General features: G+C 46.9%; 1 protein-coding gene across 4 annotated transcripts in view; it reads left to right on the forward strand.

Moving 5' to 3' along the window:
* The window catches only part of LOC123362890 (arylsulfatase D-like), a 47,277-nt gene extending 31,421 nt beyond the window's left edge, over nt 1-15,856 (forward strand). For all 4 annotated transcript variants that reach the window (XM_045003437.1, XM_045003444.1, XM_045003452.1 and 1 more), the window contains one exon: nt 14,334-15,856. In XM_045003437.1, coding sequence (XP_044859372.1) covers nt 14,334-14,704 — 371 coding nt within the window. In that variant the 3' untranslated portion in view covers nt 14,705-15,856. The remainder of the gene's footprint in view (nt 1-14,333) is intronic.
* Nucleotides 15,857-20,365: the final 4,509 nt, after the last annotated feature.

Consider the following 20,365-nt stretch of genomic DNA (forward strand, 5'->3'; position numbering starts at 1 on the left):
TCATGAGTTGTGAAAAAGGACTTCAGGGGGTGATCTCGTTTGCATGGGCACACCCACCATGCCTAGCATGATGGGACTGCTTGCCCAAATTGGCTGCTGTGGGCTCTCCAGTCTCTTTGTTATTGGGGCAGGAGTAATAACGTGGTGTTATCCTGGTTATGTGACTCAAGGACAGTAGAACTGTACTTGGCATTTTATGATGGAGGGACTCGCCCTCAACTAAGTAGCACTTGCTAGGCAAGGGACATGGGTTCCAATTCCCAGTGAGTGGAGAGAGGCTGGGGACAGGTTTTTGTGCCTGGCAGTATGGACCCCCAAACATCACTTTGATGTCTCCTCTCTCCACTGTGTAATAATAGGGCTAATTTTGACTCCATTAGGAGTCTTGTTACATGCTGCAGATACTAATACCTCCTTTGGGCTAGTGGTGCATCAGCACTGAGGCTCCCCTACTACCAGCTGAAATCACTGAAGAGCTGAGGTCACTGAGAGCTGTGTTAAGGGGGGGGTTGAAGATATATTGGTGAGCGGCTAGCAGGATGGCTGGCAGAGAGGAGTGGCTCACAATGAAGACTGCAGAAGAACCCCACAGAGAGGCATGGCAATCAGCCATTGACATGAGCAGCGAAGCATGTAGGGTGCCCCCATACCTCCCACCCTTTCACCCAGGCTGCTGTCAACTCAGCCTGGCAGAAGGGTTACAAATAGTTCTGCTTGGCCTTCAGATCTATGAAACCGTGAAACAACTGGTAAGTAAACGTATAGGGGTGTGTGTGTGTGTGTGTGTGTGTGTGTGTGTGTACATTATATATTTAAAAAAAAATCCAAAACAATATGCTCTACTGCACATGCTTGGGTCCCAGGGGAGAGGACAAGAGGATAAACACATGACAGATATGGGCAGCGGGTACCAGAGGCTGGGGGAGGCTGTGCCTCTCCAAAAAGCCAGGCATAGCCCCATCCACACACTGCCCCCAAGCACCCCTCCTGCTTCCCGCCCGCTCAACATGTGGAAGTGCGGCTCCTCCAGTCCCCCTGTCCGATGGCCCTGGAGCTCCGGGGCTGGGGGTCTGCAGCCAAGGCCGCCCACCCTCCTGACGCTCCTGAGCTAGGGGGGCTAGTCTGGGGTGGGGGCCAGTGGCTGTGGTGGGGGGCAGTCGGAAGGGGCAGAGCCTCAGGCAGAAGGGGCAGGGCGAGGGGCTAGACTCCCCTATTCTGCAGGTCACATGCCACCCATGAAGACAGATCCTAATCACACTGCTTATTGCGCTACTAGAAGGTGTTCAGTGATGAATGCAGTACAAAAACCTATACAGGAGAGAATAGGTAAAAATATTTGGGGTGACCTGTTATCCTGATACCACACCTGATACCACACCTGTTATCCTGATACCACACCTCTGAAAGTTTTAGTGTGGCTGAGTTGGTAGCTCTCACACTTTCTCCTGATACAAAATAGTGTGATTTGTGGCTATTACTGAGGGTTGGATTTTTAAAGGTAAATTTAGGCACCTAAAGATTCAAATAGGACCTTTAGTGGGATTTTGAAAATCCCACTAGTGTCTATCTGCATCTTAAGATGAATAAGTACTTTTAAAAATCTGGCCTTTGGCCTACAGTAATAGAAGGTGCTGCCTCATTACAGCCAGTGCTTTTATTGCTCCAGCTGCAAAAGCATCAGGAGAGCTACCAACAGAGTGATCATGGATACAGCCTGTTTTTTTAAGCTAAAGAAGTTATTTGCTTTTTTTTTTTTTTTCAAGAGTTCCGTTTTCTCTGTTTGACTGGGTTTTCCCTTTATAAGGCTCAGCTGTGAAACATCTATCTTCAATTAGGCTAATTGACAGCAGCTGTAATGCATTTCTTAATTATGACTTAACTCCAAAACCCTAAAACAAACAAACAAACTTCCTTGCTGATATATTCTTAAAGATGTCAAGTTCCCCTAAGGAAAGGAGATCTGGGAGCTAGGAATTCCTGAGTTCTAATTCCTGCGCTGACACAGATTCCCTACCTGCATACAGTATAGTGTCAGAATCCATGCATGAGTGGTTATAGGAAATCCATGTTTCTCACTCCTGATGTCTGAGTTAAAGGCGAAAGGTGATGGAGGAAAAAGGGACGGTCTCCTCATTTAAGCACTATCTCTAAGACCTTGAGCCAATCACTTAACATTTCTGCCTTAGTTTCCCCATCTCTGAAAAGGAGGTAATAATTTTTAAGTTCTTCACAGGGGTATTGTGAGGCTTAATTAGTTACTGTTTGTAAAGCCAAAAAGTTGATCTATGCCTCTAAACATTTCTCATAAATCTTTAATACATTTTGAGCAGAATATATCAACTATTGTATCTATCATATTCTGTACATGTGTGGCCCCATCACCGTAGTATCTGAGCACCTCAGAGTCTTTAGGGTATTTATCCTCACTACACCTTTGAGGTAGGGAAGTGCAGGTATTACCATTGCACAGATAGAAAACTGAGTCACAGAAGGTGACTAGGAACAGGTTTTTTTCAAGGTATTAAGATGTTGCTTGTTCATTGTTGTGAAGCCTATGGGCCAGATCCTGAAAGGTATTTAGGTGCCTATCTACCTTTTTAGGTGCCCAAGCCCACTACTTAGATGCCACTGACATTTTCAAAGCTGCTTCTTAGCTGCCACCTATTCCCAGAAGTGTCTAAATCCCCCAGGCACCTAAAATTTCCCACCAGTCAGCATTTGCAGAAGCCACCTAAGGCCTGACACCATGTTACAGCTAATAAGCTGCTCTGATCCCTCACTCAAGCCAAAGCCCTGAAGGCCACAAAGGTAAGGAGAATTGTCTATATCGTCAGTGAGGTCCCATCCCTGTAGTTGTGCTCTGAGCACACTGAAATCTTGATGCCTGTCAGGCCCTGCTGCAGGAGGGCTAGATGCAGGCCACTGGTGGAGTGGGGCAGCACAGCACCCACACAACAGACAGCCATGGACAAAGAGAAAATAGGGCAAAGCATGAGAGAGGCATTGAGTGTGCAAGAAAGAGGGACAGTTTGGTTGTTAGGGTGTGGGCTAGCTACAGTGGCTATGCTGGTCTTGGTACCTAACTGCATGAGAGGGTTCATGCCAACATATCCTGAGTGTAAGGATGCGCTTGTTAGCCTGGTGCACTAGGTCGGCTGCTTAGGTGTCTATGCCCTTCTCCTCTGCATTTTGATCCTGTCTAGCTTAGACAAGCTGCCTGCTCAGCTTGCCAGCTTCTGAGGCTCCTTTTCATAGGAATCTAGGGCTAGATCCACAAAGGTTCTTAGGCACCTAAATATGGGATTTAGGTGCCTATCACTGATGTTCTCAAAACCACTGCTCGGCAGCCACCTAACTGTGTAGGCACATAAAGTCCCCCTAGGTGCCTCCATTTCCACCAGTTGTTGTGAACAAAACTGCCTAAGTCCTGATGCTACCCCATAGCTAACGAGCTGCTCCGAACCCTTGCTCACCCCGTAGCCCAAAGGGATTCTCAGACTAAGAGTTTCCCTGCCTCTCACCCCAGTGAGTCTTCCAGATCAGGCCTTTCTCAGGGTACCCTTACCAGATTGGGTTTCACACAAATGACAGTCATGGGCGAGCAGGTCGGGAATTTTTGATGCTGGGGTGGGTGTGCATGCATCCCCTTGAATACTCTGCAGCCCAGCGGCTAGGATACTCATCTGAGAGGTGGGAGACCTGGCTTCAGGTCCCTGCTCTGAACCAGACAGAGAAGGGATTTGAATGTAGGTCTCCCACATCGCAGGTGAGTGCCCTAACGACTGGGCTATTGGCTACACTGAGAGAGGTTCACTTCTCTGTCTGTTTTCTTGTGAGAAAGGGCTGACCTGGCCTAGACACAGAACTTCAGAAGAGGAGTCACAGCCAGGGGTGAAAGTAACTTACAGGACTTACCGGTACTGCTGGAGTCCTGGGGGGGGGCGTGGCCTCAACCAGAAGAGGTGTGGCCTTTCAAGATTTAAAGGCCCTGGGGCCCCAGCCATGGCTGGGAGCCCCAGGGCCTTTAAATCAACCCGGGGCTCCCAGCTGCAGAGGTGGCTGGGAGCCCCTGGGACTCACGGGCAAATTAAAGGGCCCGGGGCTCCGGCCACCACAGAGCTCTGGGCCCTTTAAATTCCCACCTCAGCTCCAACTGGGATTTAAAGGGCTCGGGGCTCCCGCAGCTGCCACCTAAGCTATCCAGGAGTGAAATGGGGCAGAACTTAAGGCCTAGGTTAACAAAGGGACTTGGGCACAAATCTCCCATTGATTTGGGCCTCTAGGTGCCTAATTGATGGGCTGGAGGGAGTCTCTTATCTCTCTTGGCAGTAAGAGGAGTCCCTCAAACTGTAGGCAAACCAGGTTCAAATCCCCACTCTGCCTGGGTTAGAACAGGGCCTTGAACCCCGTCTCCCATCTCTCAGATGAATGCACATTGCTAAAGAAAATGACTGATTAATGACTCATTGTAGGATTAAATGGGGATAAGGGGAGAGAAAGAGAGTCTGAAATGTAGCCACCCCAAGTTTAAAGGATCAGTTATCTTCTATTAGCAAATGTGGCAAGGAAGCTTATTGGCTAAAGTTTTTGAAAGTTTCCCTGAATTAGGAGAGTGTGTTTTAAAGAGAGGGCTGGATTGGTTTAGATTTCAGAATGAATCATTCTCCAAACATACAACATCAGCTGGAGTTGAAGCCTGGCTCTGTATCTTAGCTGCCTGGTGACTTAAATGAGCAACTTCCAAGAAAGTTGATAGTCAAGCAGGTATGTTATGAAATGTTCCACTAGAGGGCAGTGGTACACTGATAAATTCTAATACATGCCAGGGGAGGAGAGAGTGGCGTCTTCATCAATATTCCTTTGCTTTGAATTGTGTTATAATGCATAGAGATGTTCCAAGCCTCAAAGTGCTTCAAAAAAAGAATTTCCCTCTCCCTCGGACCCCCTCCCAATGAGTGTTTCATCAGTCTCCAACTTGTACTCCGTTTAAATCCATATGTTTCATTTTCAGACGGATTCTGACTGGCCATGCTTTAACTGTCTTCCAAATTTGAAAATTAACTGATGAAGCTTTTAACAATAAGTACTAAAGGACTAGTGAGCAAACCCACCACAGCCCTGAATGAGATACAGAAACAGACAAGTGGCTACACATAAAAAGAAAGTAGGTATTTGAATTCCTAAGTCCCTTAGATGAGGATACTTGGGCAGATATCCTGACAACTGGGGGCCCCACCTCTTCATCTCCTGGGAGAGACATTCAATGGGATAAAAGCAATGGACATTTCTTCTACACACTAGTTTTTCTAACAATGTGAATCCAATGCTCTTCCCATCCCTGCAATCTCTGAGAGAGATGTTGTAGTCCAGGGGTAGGCAACCTATAGCACGCGTGCCGAAGGCGGCCCGTGAGCTGATTTTCAGTGGCACTCACACGGCCCACGTCCTGGCCACCGGTGCGGGGAGGCTCTGGATTTTAATTTAATTTTAAATGAAGCTTCTTAAACTCTTTAAAAACCTTATTTACCTTATATACAATAGTTTAGTTCTATATTGTAGACTTACAGAAAGAGAAATTCTAAAATGTATTACTGGCACGCGAAACCTTAAATCTGAGTGAATAAATGAAGACTCGGCACACCACTTCTGAAAGGTTGCTGACCCCTGTTGTAGTCAAATAGGTCCCTGCACGCACATTTTCTGGGACTTCCCACAGATTAGAAATTTCTGATCTTGCGCACACACAATGGCCTGAAACTGTTTCCAAGACCCAGAGAGATTAAAATGCGACTAACTATATTCTGGCTAATATCCCCATACAGCACCTGCAAAGTTTGAGAGTGGTGGTTAGGAAATGGGTCAGTGTACTATAGCTCACAAGAGAATCCTTCACTTAAGGTGTAATCCTACACAAAGTATGAGAAATAGGACAAATCACGGCCCAAATCTGACCATTCTGGGCCAGGTTCAAGAAAGGATGGCCCTTAGGGGAGAAGTCAGTATAGAAACCGATGGGGCCTTTGGCCCAAACCAAAATGCTGAAGCGCAATCATAAAATGAATCTGCCTTTGTAGGAAAATATGTGAGCACACCAAGGTTTTAATCATCCAACCCTATTGAGAGGCCGAGTGGTCTGGCAATGGATAGGGCACTAAATTGGAAATCAGGAGACCTGCGTTTCTATTGCCAGCTCTGCCACTAACCTTCTGTGACCCTGAGTAAGTTACTTCCTTTATCTCACTTACCTCAGTTTTCCCCCCTCTCACCCTTTGTATTGTCTATCTCTAGACTAAAAGCTCTCCAGGGTAGGGGTTGTCTGTTACTCTGTATTTGTACAATTAATCTCTGGGTTTGATTTGGGCCTATAGCTGCTATAGTAATCTAAAAATAATGATAATCATGAATATTGATGCCCTACTAAGCTTTGTGTTTAGACTGGCTTACGTGTGTTGCTGTCTGCTACGTGGTTTCAAATTGATCTAATGCACCAAAATAACTTTGCTTCCTATAATGTACCAATAATGTAACAATGGATTATTAATCGTTCTTGCTCTCATCTTTTACCTGTATAACCTTATGTATATTCAGTTTACTTAACTGCATACAGAGTTGTGTGCCTTCCTAGTTATCCCAATGAAATACAAGATGGTTCTATAAAAAAATGAAACATTCTGCACATATATATCCACTCCCACCTTTAGTCACATAAGAGAGAATGCAAGATATAATTTTTGGGAGGAATCCCATAGCTACTCAAGCAATCTTTTTCCCCACAAATTTGAAAGAAAAAATAATTTGCTCATCTGGCTGCACAACTTATATGTGCAGGGCAGGGCTGCCCAGAGGATTCAGGGGGCTTGGGGCAAAGCAATTTCGGGGGGCCCTTCCATAAAAAAAAAATTGCAATACTATATTCTCGTGGGGGCCCCTTGTGCGGGGCCCAGGCAAATTGCCCCAATTGCTCTCCCCCACGAGCGCCCCTGGGAAAAATAAACCTTCCACATCTCGGCACAAACCCAGTTTTGAGAGAACTTCTTTACAAGGTTCTCAAACTGGGGGTCGGGACCCCTCAGGGGGTCACAAGGTTATTACTGGGGGTCACGAGCTGACAGCCTCCACCTCAAACCCTCCAGCATTTATAATAGTGTTAAATATATAAAAATATATAAAAAAGTGTTTTCAATTTATAAGGGGAGGGGGTCACACTCACAGGTTTGCTATGTGAAAGGGGTCACCAGGACAAAAGTTTGAGAACCACTGAATGAACCCCTCTGAAGCCTCAGGGAATGCAGGGGAGGGGGGTCTCCCTTGGTAGGGTCGGGAAGGAGGTAGACTATAATGTGGCATTTGAGAAGTGAAAGGGATGGTAGCCCTAATGGAAAAGCCAACAGCTTGGCTCTTCTGCAAGCCTCAAACTTGAGCTTTAGGGTAGGGAAGGCTGTGCCTCCCAAACAGCCTAGCCCTGCCCCCATCCAACCCCCACCCCCTGATTGCCCCCCTCAGAATCCCCAACCCATCCTGCTCCTTGTCCCCTCACCGTCCCCCAGAGACCCCTCCCCCAACCACCACCCCGGAACCCCACCTCTGCTCCCTGTCACCTGACTGCTCTGACCCCTATCCACCCCCCTGCTGAGTCCTGACAGACCCCCGGAATGCCCACAATCCAACCCCCCCATTCCCTATCCCCTGACCGCCCCCCCAACCTCTGCCCCCTCCCTATCCCCTGACTATCTCCTGGACTCCCTGCCCCTTATCCAACCCCCCCGGCCCCTTACCCCCAATTCCCCCCCTCACCCAGAGCCTCAGCACGTTGTATCCAGGAGCGTCCCAGAACAGCGGTGCAGCGTGGCTCCGGCGGGGCCCCTGAGCTCCGCCCCGCTCAGAGCCGCGTGGTGAGGGGGTGGGGCAGCGAGCTCCAGGCCGAGTGGAGGAAGCTCAGGCCACGCTGTAGCTTGCAGCCCCACCCACTTACCACGCTGCTCTGAGCGGGGCGGAGCTCAAGAGCCCTGCCGGAGCCGCGCTGCACTGCTGTTCCAGGACGCTCCTGGAAGCGCTGAGGCTCTGAGAGAGGGGTGGGGCCGGAGCAGGAGCCTCACCCATTCTCTTGGGGGCTCCTTCGGGGCCTGGGGCAAATTGCCCCACTTGCGCCCCCCCCCCCCCCCGGGTGGCCCTGTGTGCATGTCCATTACAGATATGCAGATCAGATATATTCAAAATGTGGGTAGTTTTGAAATTCAGGCAGTGAAATGAAACATAGTTAAACCAAAAATTGTAATATTCCATGTAATTTAATCTGAAACAAAAATCAGTGCCTTACTCAGATCCATTCCTTTCCTTTCTTACAATACAGGAGAAATCTTTGGAGTCCAATTGATTTCTCTTTATTTGTTCTGCTCATTTTAAAATAGATCACGTTCTTGTTCTACTTATTGTCCTTTCATGTATGTATATTGGGCTGTCTGGATGTGAAGCCATTGTACCTTTCTGTCTTCTAGTGAGGACTCATCAATTAGGCCCTTCATCTAAGCTGAGAGAGTCTTTTGTCTATATGTTAGAGTCCTTTCCTCTATCCTGACACAATAGGGCTTATTAGAGACACTTTCTTTCTGCTTGTTAAATTGATTATCACCAGATGGGTTTGAGAGTTATTTAGATCCAAGAAACAGTTTTTCCTTGGACATATTACATTAACATGGTACCCCAAAATTAACACACTTCCGTCAAATTCAGGCAGGGTTGCTTTAACTCCGATTATGTGTTCCTCTTTGTCTGTCTGTGATGGTTGGAACCCCTGCTGGCTTCTCCAATGCTGAGTTCTACTCAGCTTTCAATATTGTTTTTCGGGTTCTTTTCTTTTCGACACTCCAGTTGTTTGCCACATCTCAGTGCACCCTTCAACACTAACTAACAGGAAGACAGATTGTGCATTGCCCTGCATCTTGTGTAGTTATTTAGCATTTTATACCCATTTTGCACAGATGTAAATAACTACACAAGGTGCAGGGCAATGGAGAATCAATCATAATTAGCCAGTCTAAGTGAGCTCAATAGACAGGCAGGTAACTAGGCTAATATGGCCCAAAATATTTAATTTGACTGAACACATATCAATGACATAGATTATAGTCTATATTATATATATAGTCTAGATTATAGTCTATATTATATATACAGTCTAGATTATAGTCTATATTTTATATATATATATATATATATATATATATATATATATATACACAGAAAATGTATCTAGATATACTACAGTATGAATTCAGATATCTACATATAGCCAAGAAAAAACACATACTGAGTAATTGTTAATCTTAAACTTCAGCTACAATTAATGGCTGTGTCCTTTATTTATCAATCCATTTTTTTTTCTTTACACAATTTCTGCTAATGGCTGAGAGGCGGAAACACTTGTATCTACCATGTTTCCAAATATATTATTTTAATTCAAAACTACAGAGGAATTCAGCCAGAAGTGATCACACTAAAGAAGTTGAGAGATGCAGCCTGAAAGCTATAGTTGAAACTTAGAACTACATTAAGAAATATACCCATGGAAGGTGTTCAGCTGGAATATTTGCTAGATTTTTAGATGCAATATTGTTTCCACCACCTTTCTCCTAATAGTTTTTGATTAGCAAAAGACATCCTGGCTGCAGCAACATGTGACTCACTCAGATTGCGGGGTAAAGCTGCAGCCTCCCGGTCATGGAGAACAGCTCAGGGCACAACAAAAAGCAGGAGAGTTCAGCAGATTCCACTGAACCAAAAAGAAAATGTCATATATACAGAACGCAAATGTAGGCTTTTGTGCTGCATGCATTACAGAAATGTCTCAGAGTGTTGAACCTACCCTTCTGTCATTTAGGTATCATGTCTAATCTCTCTCGTGTGCTGGACACAACCACCACCTCCTCCAAGAATGATTTAAATTACAGGGGATTGTGGCCTAAATGTGTTACCATCAGATGGCTGCTACCAAGTGGGCACATGAACATTTTTTTTTATGTGGCCCTTGGGCTCCCATTTTAAAAAACATGGCCCGATTGTTTATAGAAAAGAAAATAATACTAATGATAGATTATTAATAATAATAATAATCTATGCAGTGTAGTTGTAGCTATGTCACTGCCAGGATATGAGAGAAAGACAAGGTGGGTGAGGTAATCTTGGAGTACCTTTGCCAGACCTGAGTAAGAGCTCTGCGTAGCTTGAAAGCTTGTCTGTCTCTCTAACAGAAGTTGATCTAATAAACGATATTACCCCACCCACCTTGTCTCCATTAATAATGTCACTCAGATCAATTGTATCATCTCCCAGCAGACCAGGGGATACAGGGGGAGGCAAATCTGTTGAACTGCATTCAGTTTCACTCTTAACACCTTGTCATTTTTCATTATTAACCAGCCTCTTACTGTCATGCTGCTACTTTCCTCTTTTTGTTTGATATAGTTCTGTTCAAACTATTGATCAGCAGCTGGAGAGCCACTGGTCTGTGCAACAGCTCAGTGCAACATGCTGCCATGGCTCTGCAATCTAGTGTTCATCACCCTGCGTTGAAAACAAGTTTCTGTTTCTATTGTATTATTATTATTAGGCTACAGTTGCTATCCAGTAAACTGCCCTGCTTACAAGACTAGGCTACGTGCTCAGACTGGAAATAAGTTAGGACCAGATTTTGTCTAGTTCTTCCGTGAGTGCAAAATGCAGAGAGAGACCATAAAGATTTTTCCCTTGGGCAGACCACATAAGAGTCGGGTACAATTCCAGTCCCTGCATTCAGATTGCAAGCACTGCACCCTTCCAACTCCCCTGAGGGCACACACAGCTCCACAGGGGCAGGTGGAAGAGATGGGACTCCCCCACCTAAGGCACCAACCACCAGAACTAGCTATCGCTGTAAGAGGTATTATGTTATACCCATAGTTGCTGGAACTGCAGCACCCCCTGTCTTGAAGTGGTTTCCATTATATACAGGGGTTACAGTTTGGTTCAATGGCTCTCAGCACTCCCACTGGAAATTGTTCTAGCAGCCCTTGCTACACCCTACAAAGGGGAATAGCAGAAACTGTGCAGCAGATGTGGGCCTGCAAACTCTGGGAAGCGTTTGAGTCTATGAGGGAATGCATCACAGTCTTGCCCCAGAGCAGCTTCATCTGCCTCCTTATCATGAGCTGGGAGCCCCCATGCTGATGAGAATGTTCTTTGAAAGCTATACACAAGTAGTCATTTTAAATAGGTGGCTGCATCCATACAAGACTCTCACTGACTCCCAATGACCTTGTGACTACATTGGGAATAACACACTCTCTCTCTCTCTCTCTCTGGCTATCTGGGGCCCCTGGACAATTCTTGGGGAGAGTCATTTGAGCTGATAGTCTTCTGCAAAGCAGAGAGAGGGAATGCAGTCCAGCTCGTCGAGGAGCATTGGTCTTGCATATCAATTTATAGAGCAGTAGTTGGCACCTGCAATGCACTAGATGCAGTCCACACACACACAGGAAGATCTAGTCCTTGCCTCATTGAACTAAGTTTGTCATGTCTAGCAGGGTAAATGAGGGTTCTTCTTCGAGTGATTGTTCACATCCATTACACATTAGGTGTGCGAACGTGCCGCGTGCACGGACGTCGGAAACTTTTTCCCTTAGCGGGTCTCGTTGGGCCAGCAGGGGGGCCCCTGCGGGAGCAGCGCCCCACTCTGGTGCATATATATCCCTGCTGACCCGCCCCTCCTTCAGTTCCTTCTTACCATCCGTGGTGGCATTGGAACAACTCCTATCAACTGAGTGTGTCCCATAGCATTGTTAGCAGTTATCAGTGTTAGTTGTTAGCAGTATCTTAGTAGATAGTTAAGCTTCCTTTGTTCTAGGTTTTGGAAAAATTCTGGCACCGGCCCTGGGTGGCGGGGCATGCCGCACGCCCAGGGCTTCAAGGCTTGTGCCACGTGCTGCAAGCCTATGCTGATTAGCAAGCCCCACGACTCGTGTCTCCGTTGCCTGGGGGAATCGCATTAGACAGAGCACTGCAAAATCTTTAAGGCCTTCAAGCCAAGAACTAAAAAAGAAAGAGACTTTCAACTTAAGCAGCTGCTTATGGAGGCTGCATTGCAGCCCTCAACTTCGGACCGTCCAACCACGGCTCCGGCGGCCTCGGTGCGGAGTGCCCCGGCATCGATTCATGACCCAGCACCAGTGGCACTTTAAGCCTATGGCACCGAGACAACACAGCCGGCCCCGGCACCGGTCGACTTCACCGACCCAGTCGAAGGGCCAACCCAAGGCCCGAGGGCGCTTCCCACATAAGAGGGCAGCGCCTGTGAAGGACTCAAGTGCGCAAAAGGGCAGTGCTGCCCCAGGACAGACCCCGGTACTGGTGGCTCCGGCACTGAAAGGCCCGTCGAGCCCCGGGGTAAGTGCCTCGAGTGAGGAGGAAGGGCTGGAGGAGCTCCTAGAACAGCCCTCCACGCTGGACACATTTGAGGCGGCAAAGGACCTCATTGAATTGTCCACGACGAACCTGCTCCCAACCAAGGAGAAGCCTCCGGCACCGAGACTGCCGTCCAGAGGCAAACCGGCACTGGTGCACCCACCGAGGTCACCATCCCTGCACCGCTCCCGGCATCGGTCCCGGTCGAGCTCGGCCTCAGTAGACTCCCTTTGGGACTCAGGTCCAACAAATTCTCCTCGGTAGCAGAAAACCTTCCACCAGGGCTACATATCTCGCCAAATGGAAGAGGTTCTCCTACTGGTGCGAACCTAAACTCATACAGCCTCTTCAGGCCTCTGTCCCATCCATACTAGAATACCTACTGCACCTCAAAAATCAGGGTCTGGCCTCCTCCTCAATCAGAGTACATCTGGCCGCCATATCAGCGTTCCACCCGAGGGAGTCTGGGCATTCTGTGTTTTCCAACCCCACAGTAGTCTGATTCCTCAAGGGGCTGGAGAGAGTGTTTCCCTACTCACGCCCACCGGTTCCCCCATGGAGCCTTAACCTGCTACTAACTAAGCTCATGGGACCACCTTTTGAACCCCTAGCTTCTTGATCTCTCATGCACCTCTCATGGAAGGTGGCGTTTTTGTTGGCCATTACATCAGCTAGGAGGGTATCAGAGCTGAGGGCCCTCACTTCGGAACCCCTATATACAGTTTTTATAAGGACAAGGTGCAGCTGAGGCTGCACCCTAAATTCCTCCCTAAAGTGGTCTCGCAATTTCATATGGGTCAGGTCATTTGTTTACCAGTATTCTTTCCCAGACCACACACGGGCCCGAGTTACCGCAGCCTGCATACACTAGATGTCCATAGAGCCCTGGCGTTCTACCTGGAACAAACCAGGCCTTTCCGCAAGTCAACAGAGTTGTTTGTCGCCATCGCGGAGAGAATGAAAGGCCACCCTATCTCGGCACAACAGAGATCATCGTGGATTGCATCTGCACATGCTATGAGCTCGCCAAAGTGCTAGCCCCGACGATCACAGCTCACTCGACTAGGGCTCAAGCGTCCTCGATGGCTTTCCTGGCGAAGGTTCCACTCCAGGAGATCTGTAAATCAGCCACCTGGTCGTCGGTGCACACATTCACAGCCTACTACGCAGTCCATCATCAGGCCAGAGAGGACGCGGAAGTTGGCAGGGCTGTGCTTCAATCAATTATTCCTTGACTTCTACCCTGCTCCTATGGTAAGCTTGTGAATCACCTAATGTGTAATGGACGTGAACAATCACTCAAAGAAGAAGAAACGGTTACCTACCTTTTCATAACTGCTGTTCTTCGAGATGTGTTATTCACGTCCATTACACTTCCCACCCTCCTTCCCCTCTGTCAGAGTCTCTGGCAAGAAGGAACTGAGGGAGGGTCGGGTCGGCAGGGGTATATATGCACCAGAGCGGGGCACCGCTCTGGCGGGGGCCCCCCTGCCGGCCCAACGGGAGCCGCTAAGGGAAAAAGTTTCCAGTGTGTGTGCACGCAGCGCACACACACCTAATGTGTAATAGACATGAACAACACATCTCGAAGAACAACAGTTACAAAAAGGTAGGTAACCATTTTTACCAGTTGCTGTAAAAAGAAATGCTTTTAAACATGGTTCTACAGATCACTGCCTTAGAAGAACAAAAATAACCAGTTCATCTGCTTTTGGAAAGGGCTATTTTGGAATTCAATTAGTTCCCAGTAGATATAGTTGCATGGTCACCTTGGCTTGCCACTTGTTTCCTATGACTGGGACAGAATAAAAGCCTTTGCAGGGAAAATACTGCCCTTAGGAGAGCTCTGTCTAGTTCATGTCCATCTTTGTTACTAAAGTTGGTTTCTCTCCTGGCAGGTGGGGCACTGTGGAAGGCTCATTATACAACTCCAATATTCCAGCCAGAGGGTGCGGGAGGCTGTTATATAAGTGGACTCTGCAATTGCTTCGGGGAAGATGTAACCCATCATGACCTTCCTTTGCTCTTTGATCTCTCCAGCGACCCTGCTGAGATCAAACCTCTGTCTCCTGCCACCGAACCCCTGTTTGACACAGTAATAAGCAGAATAGCAAGAGCTGTTCAGGAGCATCACAGGACCCTGACTCCAGTCCCTCAGCAGCTCTCAGAGTACAACAACATGTGGAAGCCCTGGCTGCAGCCGTGCTGTGGGACATTCCCGTTTTGCTGGTGTGACAAGGAAGGTGACAGTGACCAAGAAATTCTTTAACCAAGGAAAGAACAGGGAGGCAGTCAAACAGCTAGTAACCTGAAAAAAGAGAACAACACTTAAATTACTTTGGCTAAATTACACTTGACTATTTGAAACAGACATTCCTCTCACTTCTAACTCAGCCTATCAATGCTCTGTTCAGTAGACCTGGAGTTTGCCTCATTAAGGGCTGAACATAAGCTCTGGCCCAAATTCTGTTCCAGTTACACCACTGCAATTTGGCCCTCACTAGCAAACTCAGGCTTTGGCCCCAAATAAACGGACTGGAATTTCTTTTTCTACTGGTTTTAAATTCAAGTAAATTATTGATTATATAGAACTAAATCACTGGGGTAGTTTCTGTTCAAGTGTTACTCAGATAAAGTGTCACACGCCATAGGCTTGTGTCAGAGGCTGGATCTCAGGATTTAACCCTTTGTTTATAGAGGCTATCCTGTATTTAAAAACAAACGTGTTCAGTTTGGTAATACGTTGAAACATGTTCACCTCAGTGATTATACATCTACCGGATCACATCAGTACCTTGTCCTCAAATCGGGTTGTCTGCCACGCCCTGAGTCCCACGACAAAAAGCAAAGGTCAAGACTTTTAAATATTGGATACCTAACATTAGACTCTTAAGCCCATAGCGAGATGCTGTAATAAATGACTTGATATTCTGAAGTGCTGAGATTCCACAGCTCCTACTGAATTAAATGCGATCTGCAAATGGCACAGTTCTTGAAAATGATGCACCACATATGTTTTGTATTGAACTAGTTCTCTCGGCTACTTCAAGTGTTGAACGTCATCCTTCAGAAAGGCATGACTCAGGAGCTGCTTTGACAGGGCTGGTACCTAATTTCACAGGCAGTGAGTATGGCTATACTGCAAGGAAAGCCCAGGATTAGTGAAACTCAAGTCAGCTGACCTGATCTGTATCCCTGAGCTTGAGCATCTATATTGTATGTTATCTCGACATTAAGACTTTTCTAACTGCTGATGGAACTTGGGACTCTGGCAGGGGTGAAAGTGGGCCGCTACAGCGTACCGGTAAAAAGTGGTCACCAATCCCAGCCCATACGCAGCTAACATTAAAGCACTGCCGTGGCAGCGCTTTAATGTCGTTGCCCCTTTTGCGCACACACACACACACCCACCCACCCACCCACACCCCGGGCCACCAAGGTGGGAGTGGGGGAGGAGGGGGGCTGGTGATTTAAAAGGGCCCAGGGCTCGCAGCCATGGCCAGAGCCCCAGGCCCTTTAAATCACCACCAGTGCCCCGGGCAGCATGGGCCAGGCAGCGCAGATGGGCTTGCTGGGGTTGGCTGACCCTCTCCATCCCCGCCCCTCCCCCCCAGGCCACGCCCCTTCCTGGGGCCCAGAGTCGGGCTCCCATACCGATAAGTGCTTGATGTTATTTTCACCCCTGGGCTCTGGCAGCCACACTGCAATATGCAGCCCCCCCGAGTCCAGAAAGGGCACCAGCACCTCTGAGAGCTGGTTTGTTTGACTCAGGTCTGCACGCTGCAGTGTGGCTGCCAGAGCCCCAAGTTCAAGCAGAGGTTAGAAAAGTCTTAACAGAGGGGGATAATCACTGAGGTGAACATGTATTACCAAACTGAATTCACATTTGTTTTTAAACACAGGTCCATTATCAAACAGTGTGAAGTTGGAAAGTTGACTGAACTGGTGGTGGAGGTATCTAAGGCAATCAGGCATGTAGTTTACCCCCAAGGAGTAGGCATTAAAGATAGTCCAGCAGTAACTGCTGGCTTTGTGAGAATGGGGTTTCCTAACTGTGCTGGGGTCATTCAGTATCGGGCCTCGTTTGCCCTCCTCAAGGAGCATCTCTGTACATACACTGCAAAGGGCACTATTCCATTGCTATGCAGGCACCAGTGGACCAAAAAGGCAGATTTAGGAATATCAGTGTGGGCGGCACAGGAAAAATTCACGTGCCTGAGTTTTTTGCCAGTCGGGAATCTACATTCATGGACAATCTGGGACACTAGTCCTACCAAATGCCATTGACATAAATGGTGTTACTGTCTGCACTGTTGTTCTGGGGGAGCCCACATACCCCTATTGCCTGGGCTTATAAAACTGTATCCTGATTTCAGAGGCCATGACAAAAGATGGTTTAGTTACAATCTACACAAGTGTAGAATGGACGCTGAATGTGCTTGAGGCGGATTGAAGGCCAAATGGAAATGTCTACAACCCAGTTTGGATGCTAGCGTCATCAATGTTGTCCACCTCGCTTGGATTGCTGTGCCCTTCACAACCTTTCTGAAGCCAGAGGTGAGCCATTTCCCCCTGACTGGCCCTACGACAGCCAGGAGCCTCTGGATTGGTACCCTCAAACAGAAAATGCAGCTACCACTGAGGAAGCTGGTTGTGCCTGAGCAGCAGAAGCCAGGGATGTTTTGTGTTCTCACATTGTGGTCTTGCATGGCCCAATGGATTAGGGGGAATAGTACTTGTCTGAATGTCTTTGGGGGTGGGAGGGAAATTAGCTCATTTTAGGTGCAGGAGCAGTGTTTGAGGGGGTGTAGGCTTGATTGCCATGCAGTGTGTAAGTCTGAATGACATGATGAATAATGAATTTGGGGTGGGATGAGGGGAACAGCATGGTTTTACAAATGGAATTTATTGATGTGGATTTCTATACGTGGTAAATACAGGAGTACTGTTGGCTAACTAACAGTTAATTGCTCCTGAACATGTTTTTAGCTTTATTATCTCAAATCATAATTGTTTGGTATGATGCAATGATAACAATAAACTTTCTTGAAAACAGAGCATGCTTTATTTGTAAACATCTGAAAATAGTGCAACACTCCCATAGTGTTGGGCGCGCGCACACACACACACACACACACACACACACACACACACACGTTCACAACCTGACATAATACCCCTAGCACTGCATGTCCCCTGGGTCCATGTTCTCCTTTCCATGTTTTCCTCTCACTTGGTGGTGGGGGATAGGACTGGAGGCTTTCACCAGAGAGAGGTTGAAGAAGGAAGGCATCCTGGGGTTTATTTGCCCTCCCCAGCTGCTCATGAGTCCTGAATGCATGGGCTGCCCTGACATGGTGTCCAAGCTACTACTGGACTAAGAGTACAGAGCAGGGTGCTCGTGCTGTGGTGGGGGAGAGGTAGCAGGAGATAGTATACTTGCATCCATGATGGAGAGGAGTAGCTGAAACAGTTCTCTGTTATGTTCCGCTCCTGCCCAGAGCTCCTGGCATCAGTTGGGGAAAAAATGACACTGCATTTATGCTGTGGCAAAATGATTTTGTGATTGAGAGACTGCATGGACTATATCAGGGGTAGGCAACCTACAGCATATGTGCCAAAGGCGGCATGTAGACTGATTTTCAGTGAAGCTTCTTAAACATTTTAAAAACTTGTATGTAAAGTAAATAAACAATAGTTTAGTTATATTATAGACAGAGACCTTCTAAAAACATTAAAGTGTATTACTGGCATGTGAAACCTTAAATTTGAATGAATAAATGAAGACTCCGGCAACCTTTCAGAAGTGGTGTGCCACCCCTGGACTATATCATGGGTTGGCAACCTCTGGCACGCAGGCCAATGAAGGCTTGGGGAAGCGGTGGGGGCCAAGAAATGTGCTGGCCGTGGCTTCCTGCCACCCCCATTGGCCTGGAGCGGCAAACTGTGGCCAGTGGGAGCCATGGTCGGCTGAACCTGGGGATGTGGTAGGTAAACAAACTGGCCTGGCCCACCAGGGTGCTTACCCTGGTGAGCCACCTGCCAGAGGTTGCCAACCTCTGGACTAGATGTAACTGAAATGGATACGATTTAAAATAGAAACCTGTTTTTTTTTTATATATATATATATATATATATATATATATATATATATATATATATATATATATATATATATATATTTTACACACACACACTCTCTCTCTCTCTCGTCCCCACCCCCCCTTCTCCCGCCCCCCCAACCTGGAGGAGTGATTAGAGTGGCAAATTTCTTGTGACTGAAAGGAAAGTCTGAATAACCCTAGCAAACATCTGTGACTTTACAGTTGTCTAGGAATGGTTGAAATTCCAAGTGCCACCATTTTGAACAAGGGGCAGGGATGCCACAGCATGATGATACAAATCCAGCATTAGTGCCCACAAACTGGTAGCCAGGACTTAAAATATTTGCATTGCTCGTTATAGCAGAAATACCTCCCATTAAACTGTAAATTTGAGTCATACCTACCAAGCTGAAGTGGCTTCTGGCTCCACCAGGATTGCTGTGGGCTTGGAAGTGGGCTAGTCCTTGGAGGGAGGAGCGCACAGGAATCAAACAGATCTTCTGAGAAATTTGTTGTTGTTTCTGTGCCACACCCTGCTCGGGGACTGGTTTTATTAAAAAGTCACTTGATGCTCCTTCCTGGGAGCCTGCTGCTGTCTCCCATCAGTCCCCATGCTGAATTGCAGCTGATTAGCTCATCATGATGACCTGTTGGCTCCAGGCAGGTACAGAGCCCAATCAAAGTCGTCATAATGTGAGCATGTCATTGGCAAATTGCCTGAGGTGCGGTCTTGTCCCTGGTCTTCCAGTACTCACTCTTCAGTCTCTTAATATACTCCCTGCACTGATCCCCTGTCCCCAAAATTTTGCACAGCTGACTATTTTAGCCATCTGTTCATGTATGTTTTCATTCCTGGTGCCATAGGCACTAACGCCATGGCTGCTCTAGGGCTAGAGCACCCATAGGAAAAAAAATTGTGGGTGCTGAGTGAACCACCTAGAAATTTGTATTTGCTGTGAAATTTTCAAGGGGTTAGGTATAGAGGTGGAAAAAAAGGGAACCAAAGAAAGCCCTATGGAACCTCTATGGAGATTTGGAGGGTAGATTAGGAGGATCCTCCAAAAGAACAGGCTGAAAGAGTGATCAGCGAGGTAGGAGAATCAGGAGAGGACAAAAGCTCAGAAGCCAAGAAACGACAGCATTACAAGAAAAGCCAGCAACTGTGTTAAAGGCAGCTGACGGGTCAAGGATGGGGAGGAGTACTGGGTCTAAGATTTAGCTAAGGACAGAGAGCTCACTAAAGACTTTAGCAAGAGTAGTTTGAGTGCAAGAGGCAGGAGCCAGATTGAGGAGGCTAGGACAGAACTGGCGAAGAGGAACTGCTTTAAATGCAACTTCTAGCCAAGTATGGAAAACCATTAGTTCAAGGTCACCATCATGGATAAGGTGATTCAGGGCTTGTTCTGCTTTGTGCATATCGTTGCTAATCAGACCGATGTGTCTTTTCAAGTGTGTAATGTTTATACATTTAAGATTAGTGGAGCAATATGGACATTCAAAACCAGCAGGTTTTTAAAAAAAAACAAAACCACCATCTTGGTACTGCAGCTTACTTTAAATCATGACTTCATTTTGAAAAACTGAAATAGGCATTATTATGGTGTGACCTATAATGCTACATACACGAGGCACAAAACTGAAATTTGGAGTAGTGGCAGTATAAACAAAGCTTCCATACATAATTTTTTATAATTTACTACACAGTATTTCCCATCCATATTATCCAGGGTTGTTTTTAAAAAAAAAAAACCACACATGAGCAAAAGTCCCTTTCAGGAAGAGAAAGCAGAAATTTTAGTCTAATTTTAACTGATTTTTTAGACAAA

Source organism: Mauremys mutica, chromosome 1 (assembly GCF_020497125.1).
Source record: "Mauremys mutica isolate MM-2020 ecotype Southern chromosome 1, ASM2049712v1, whole genome shotgun sequence".
NCBI classification, from domain to species: Eukaryota; Metazoa; Chordata; order Testudines; family Geoemydidae; genus Mauremys; species Mauremys mutica.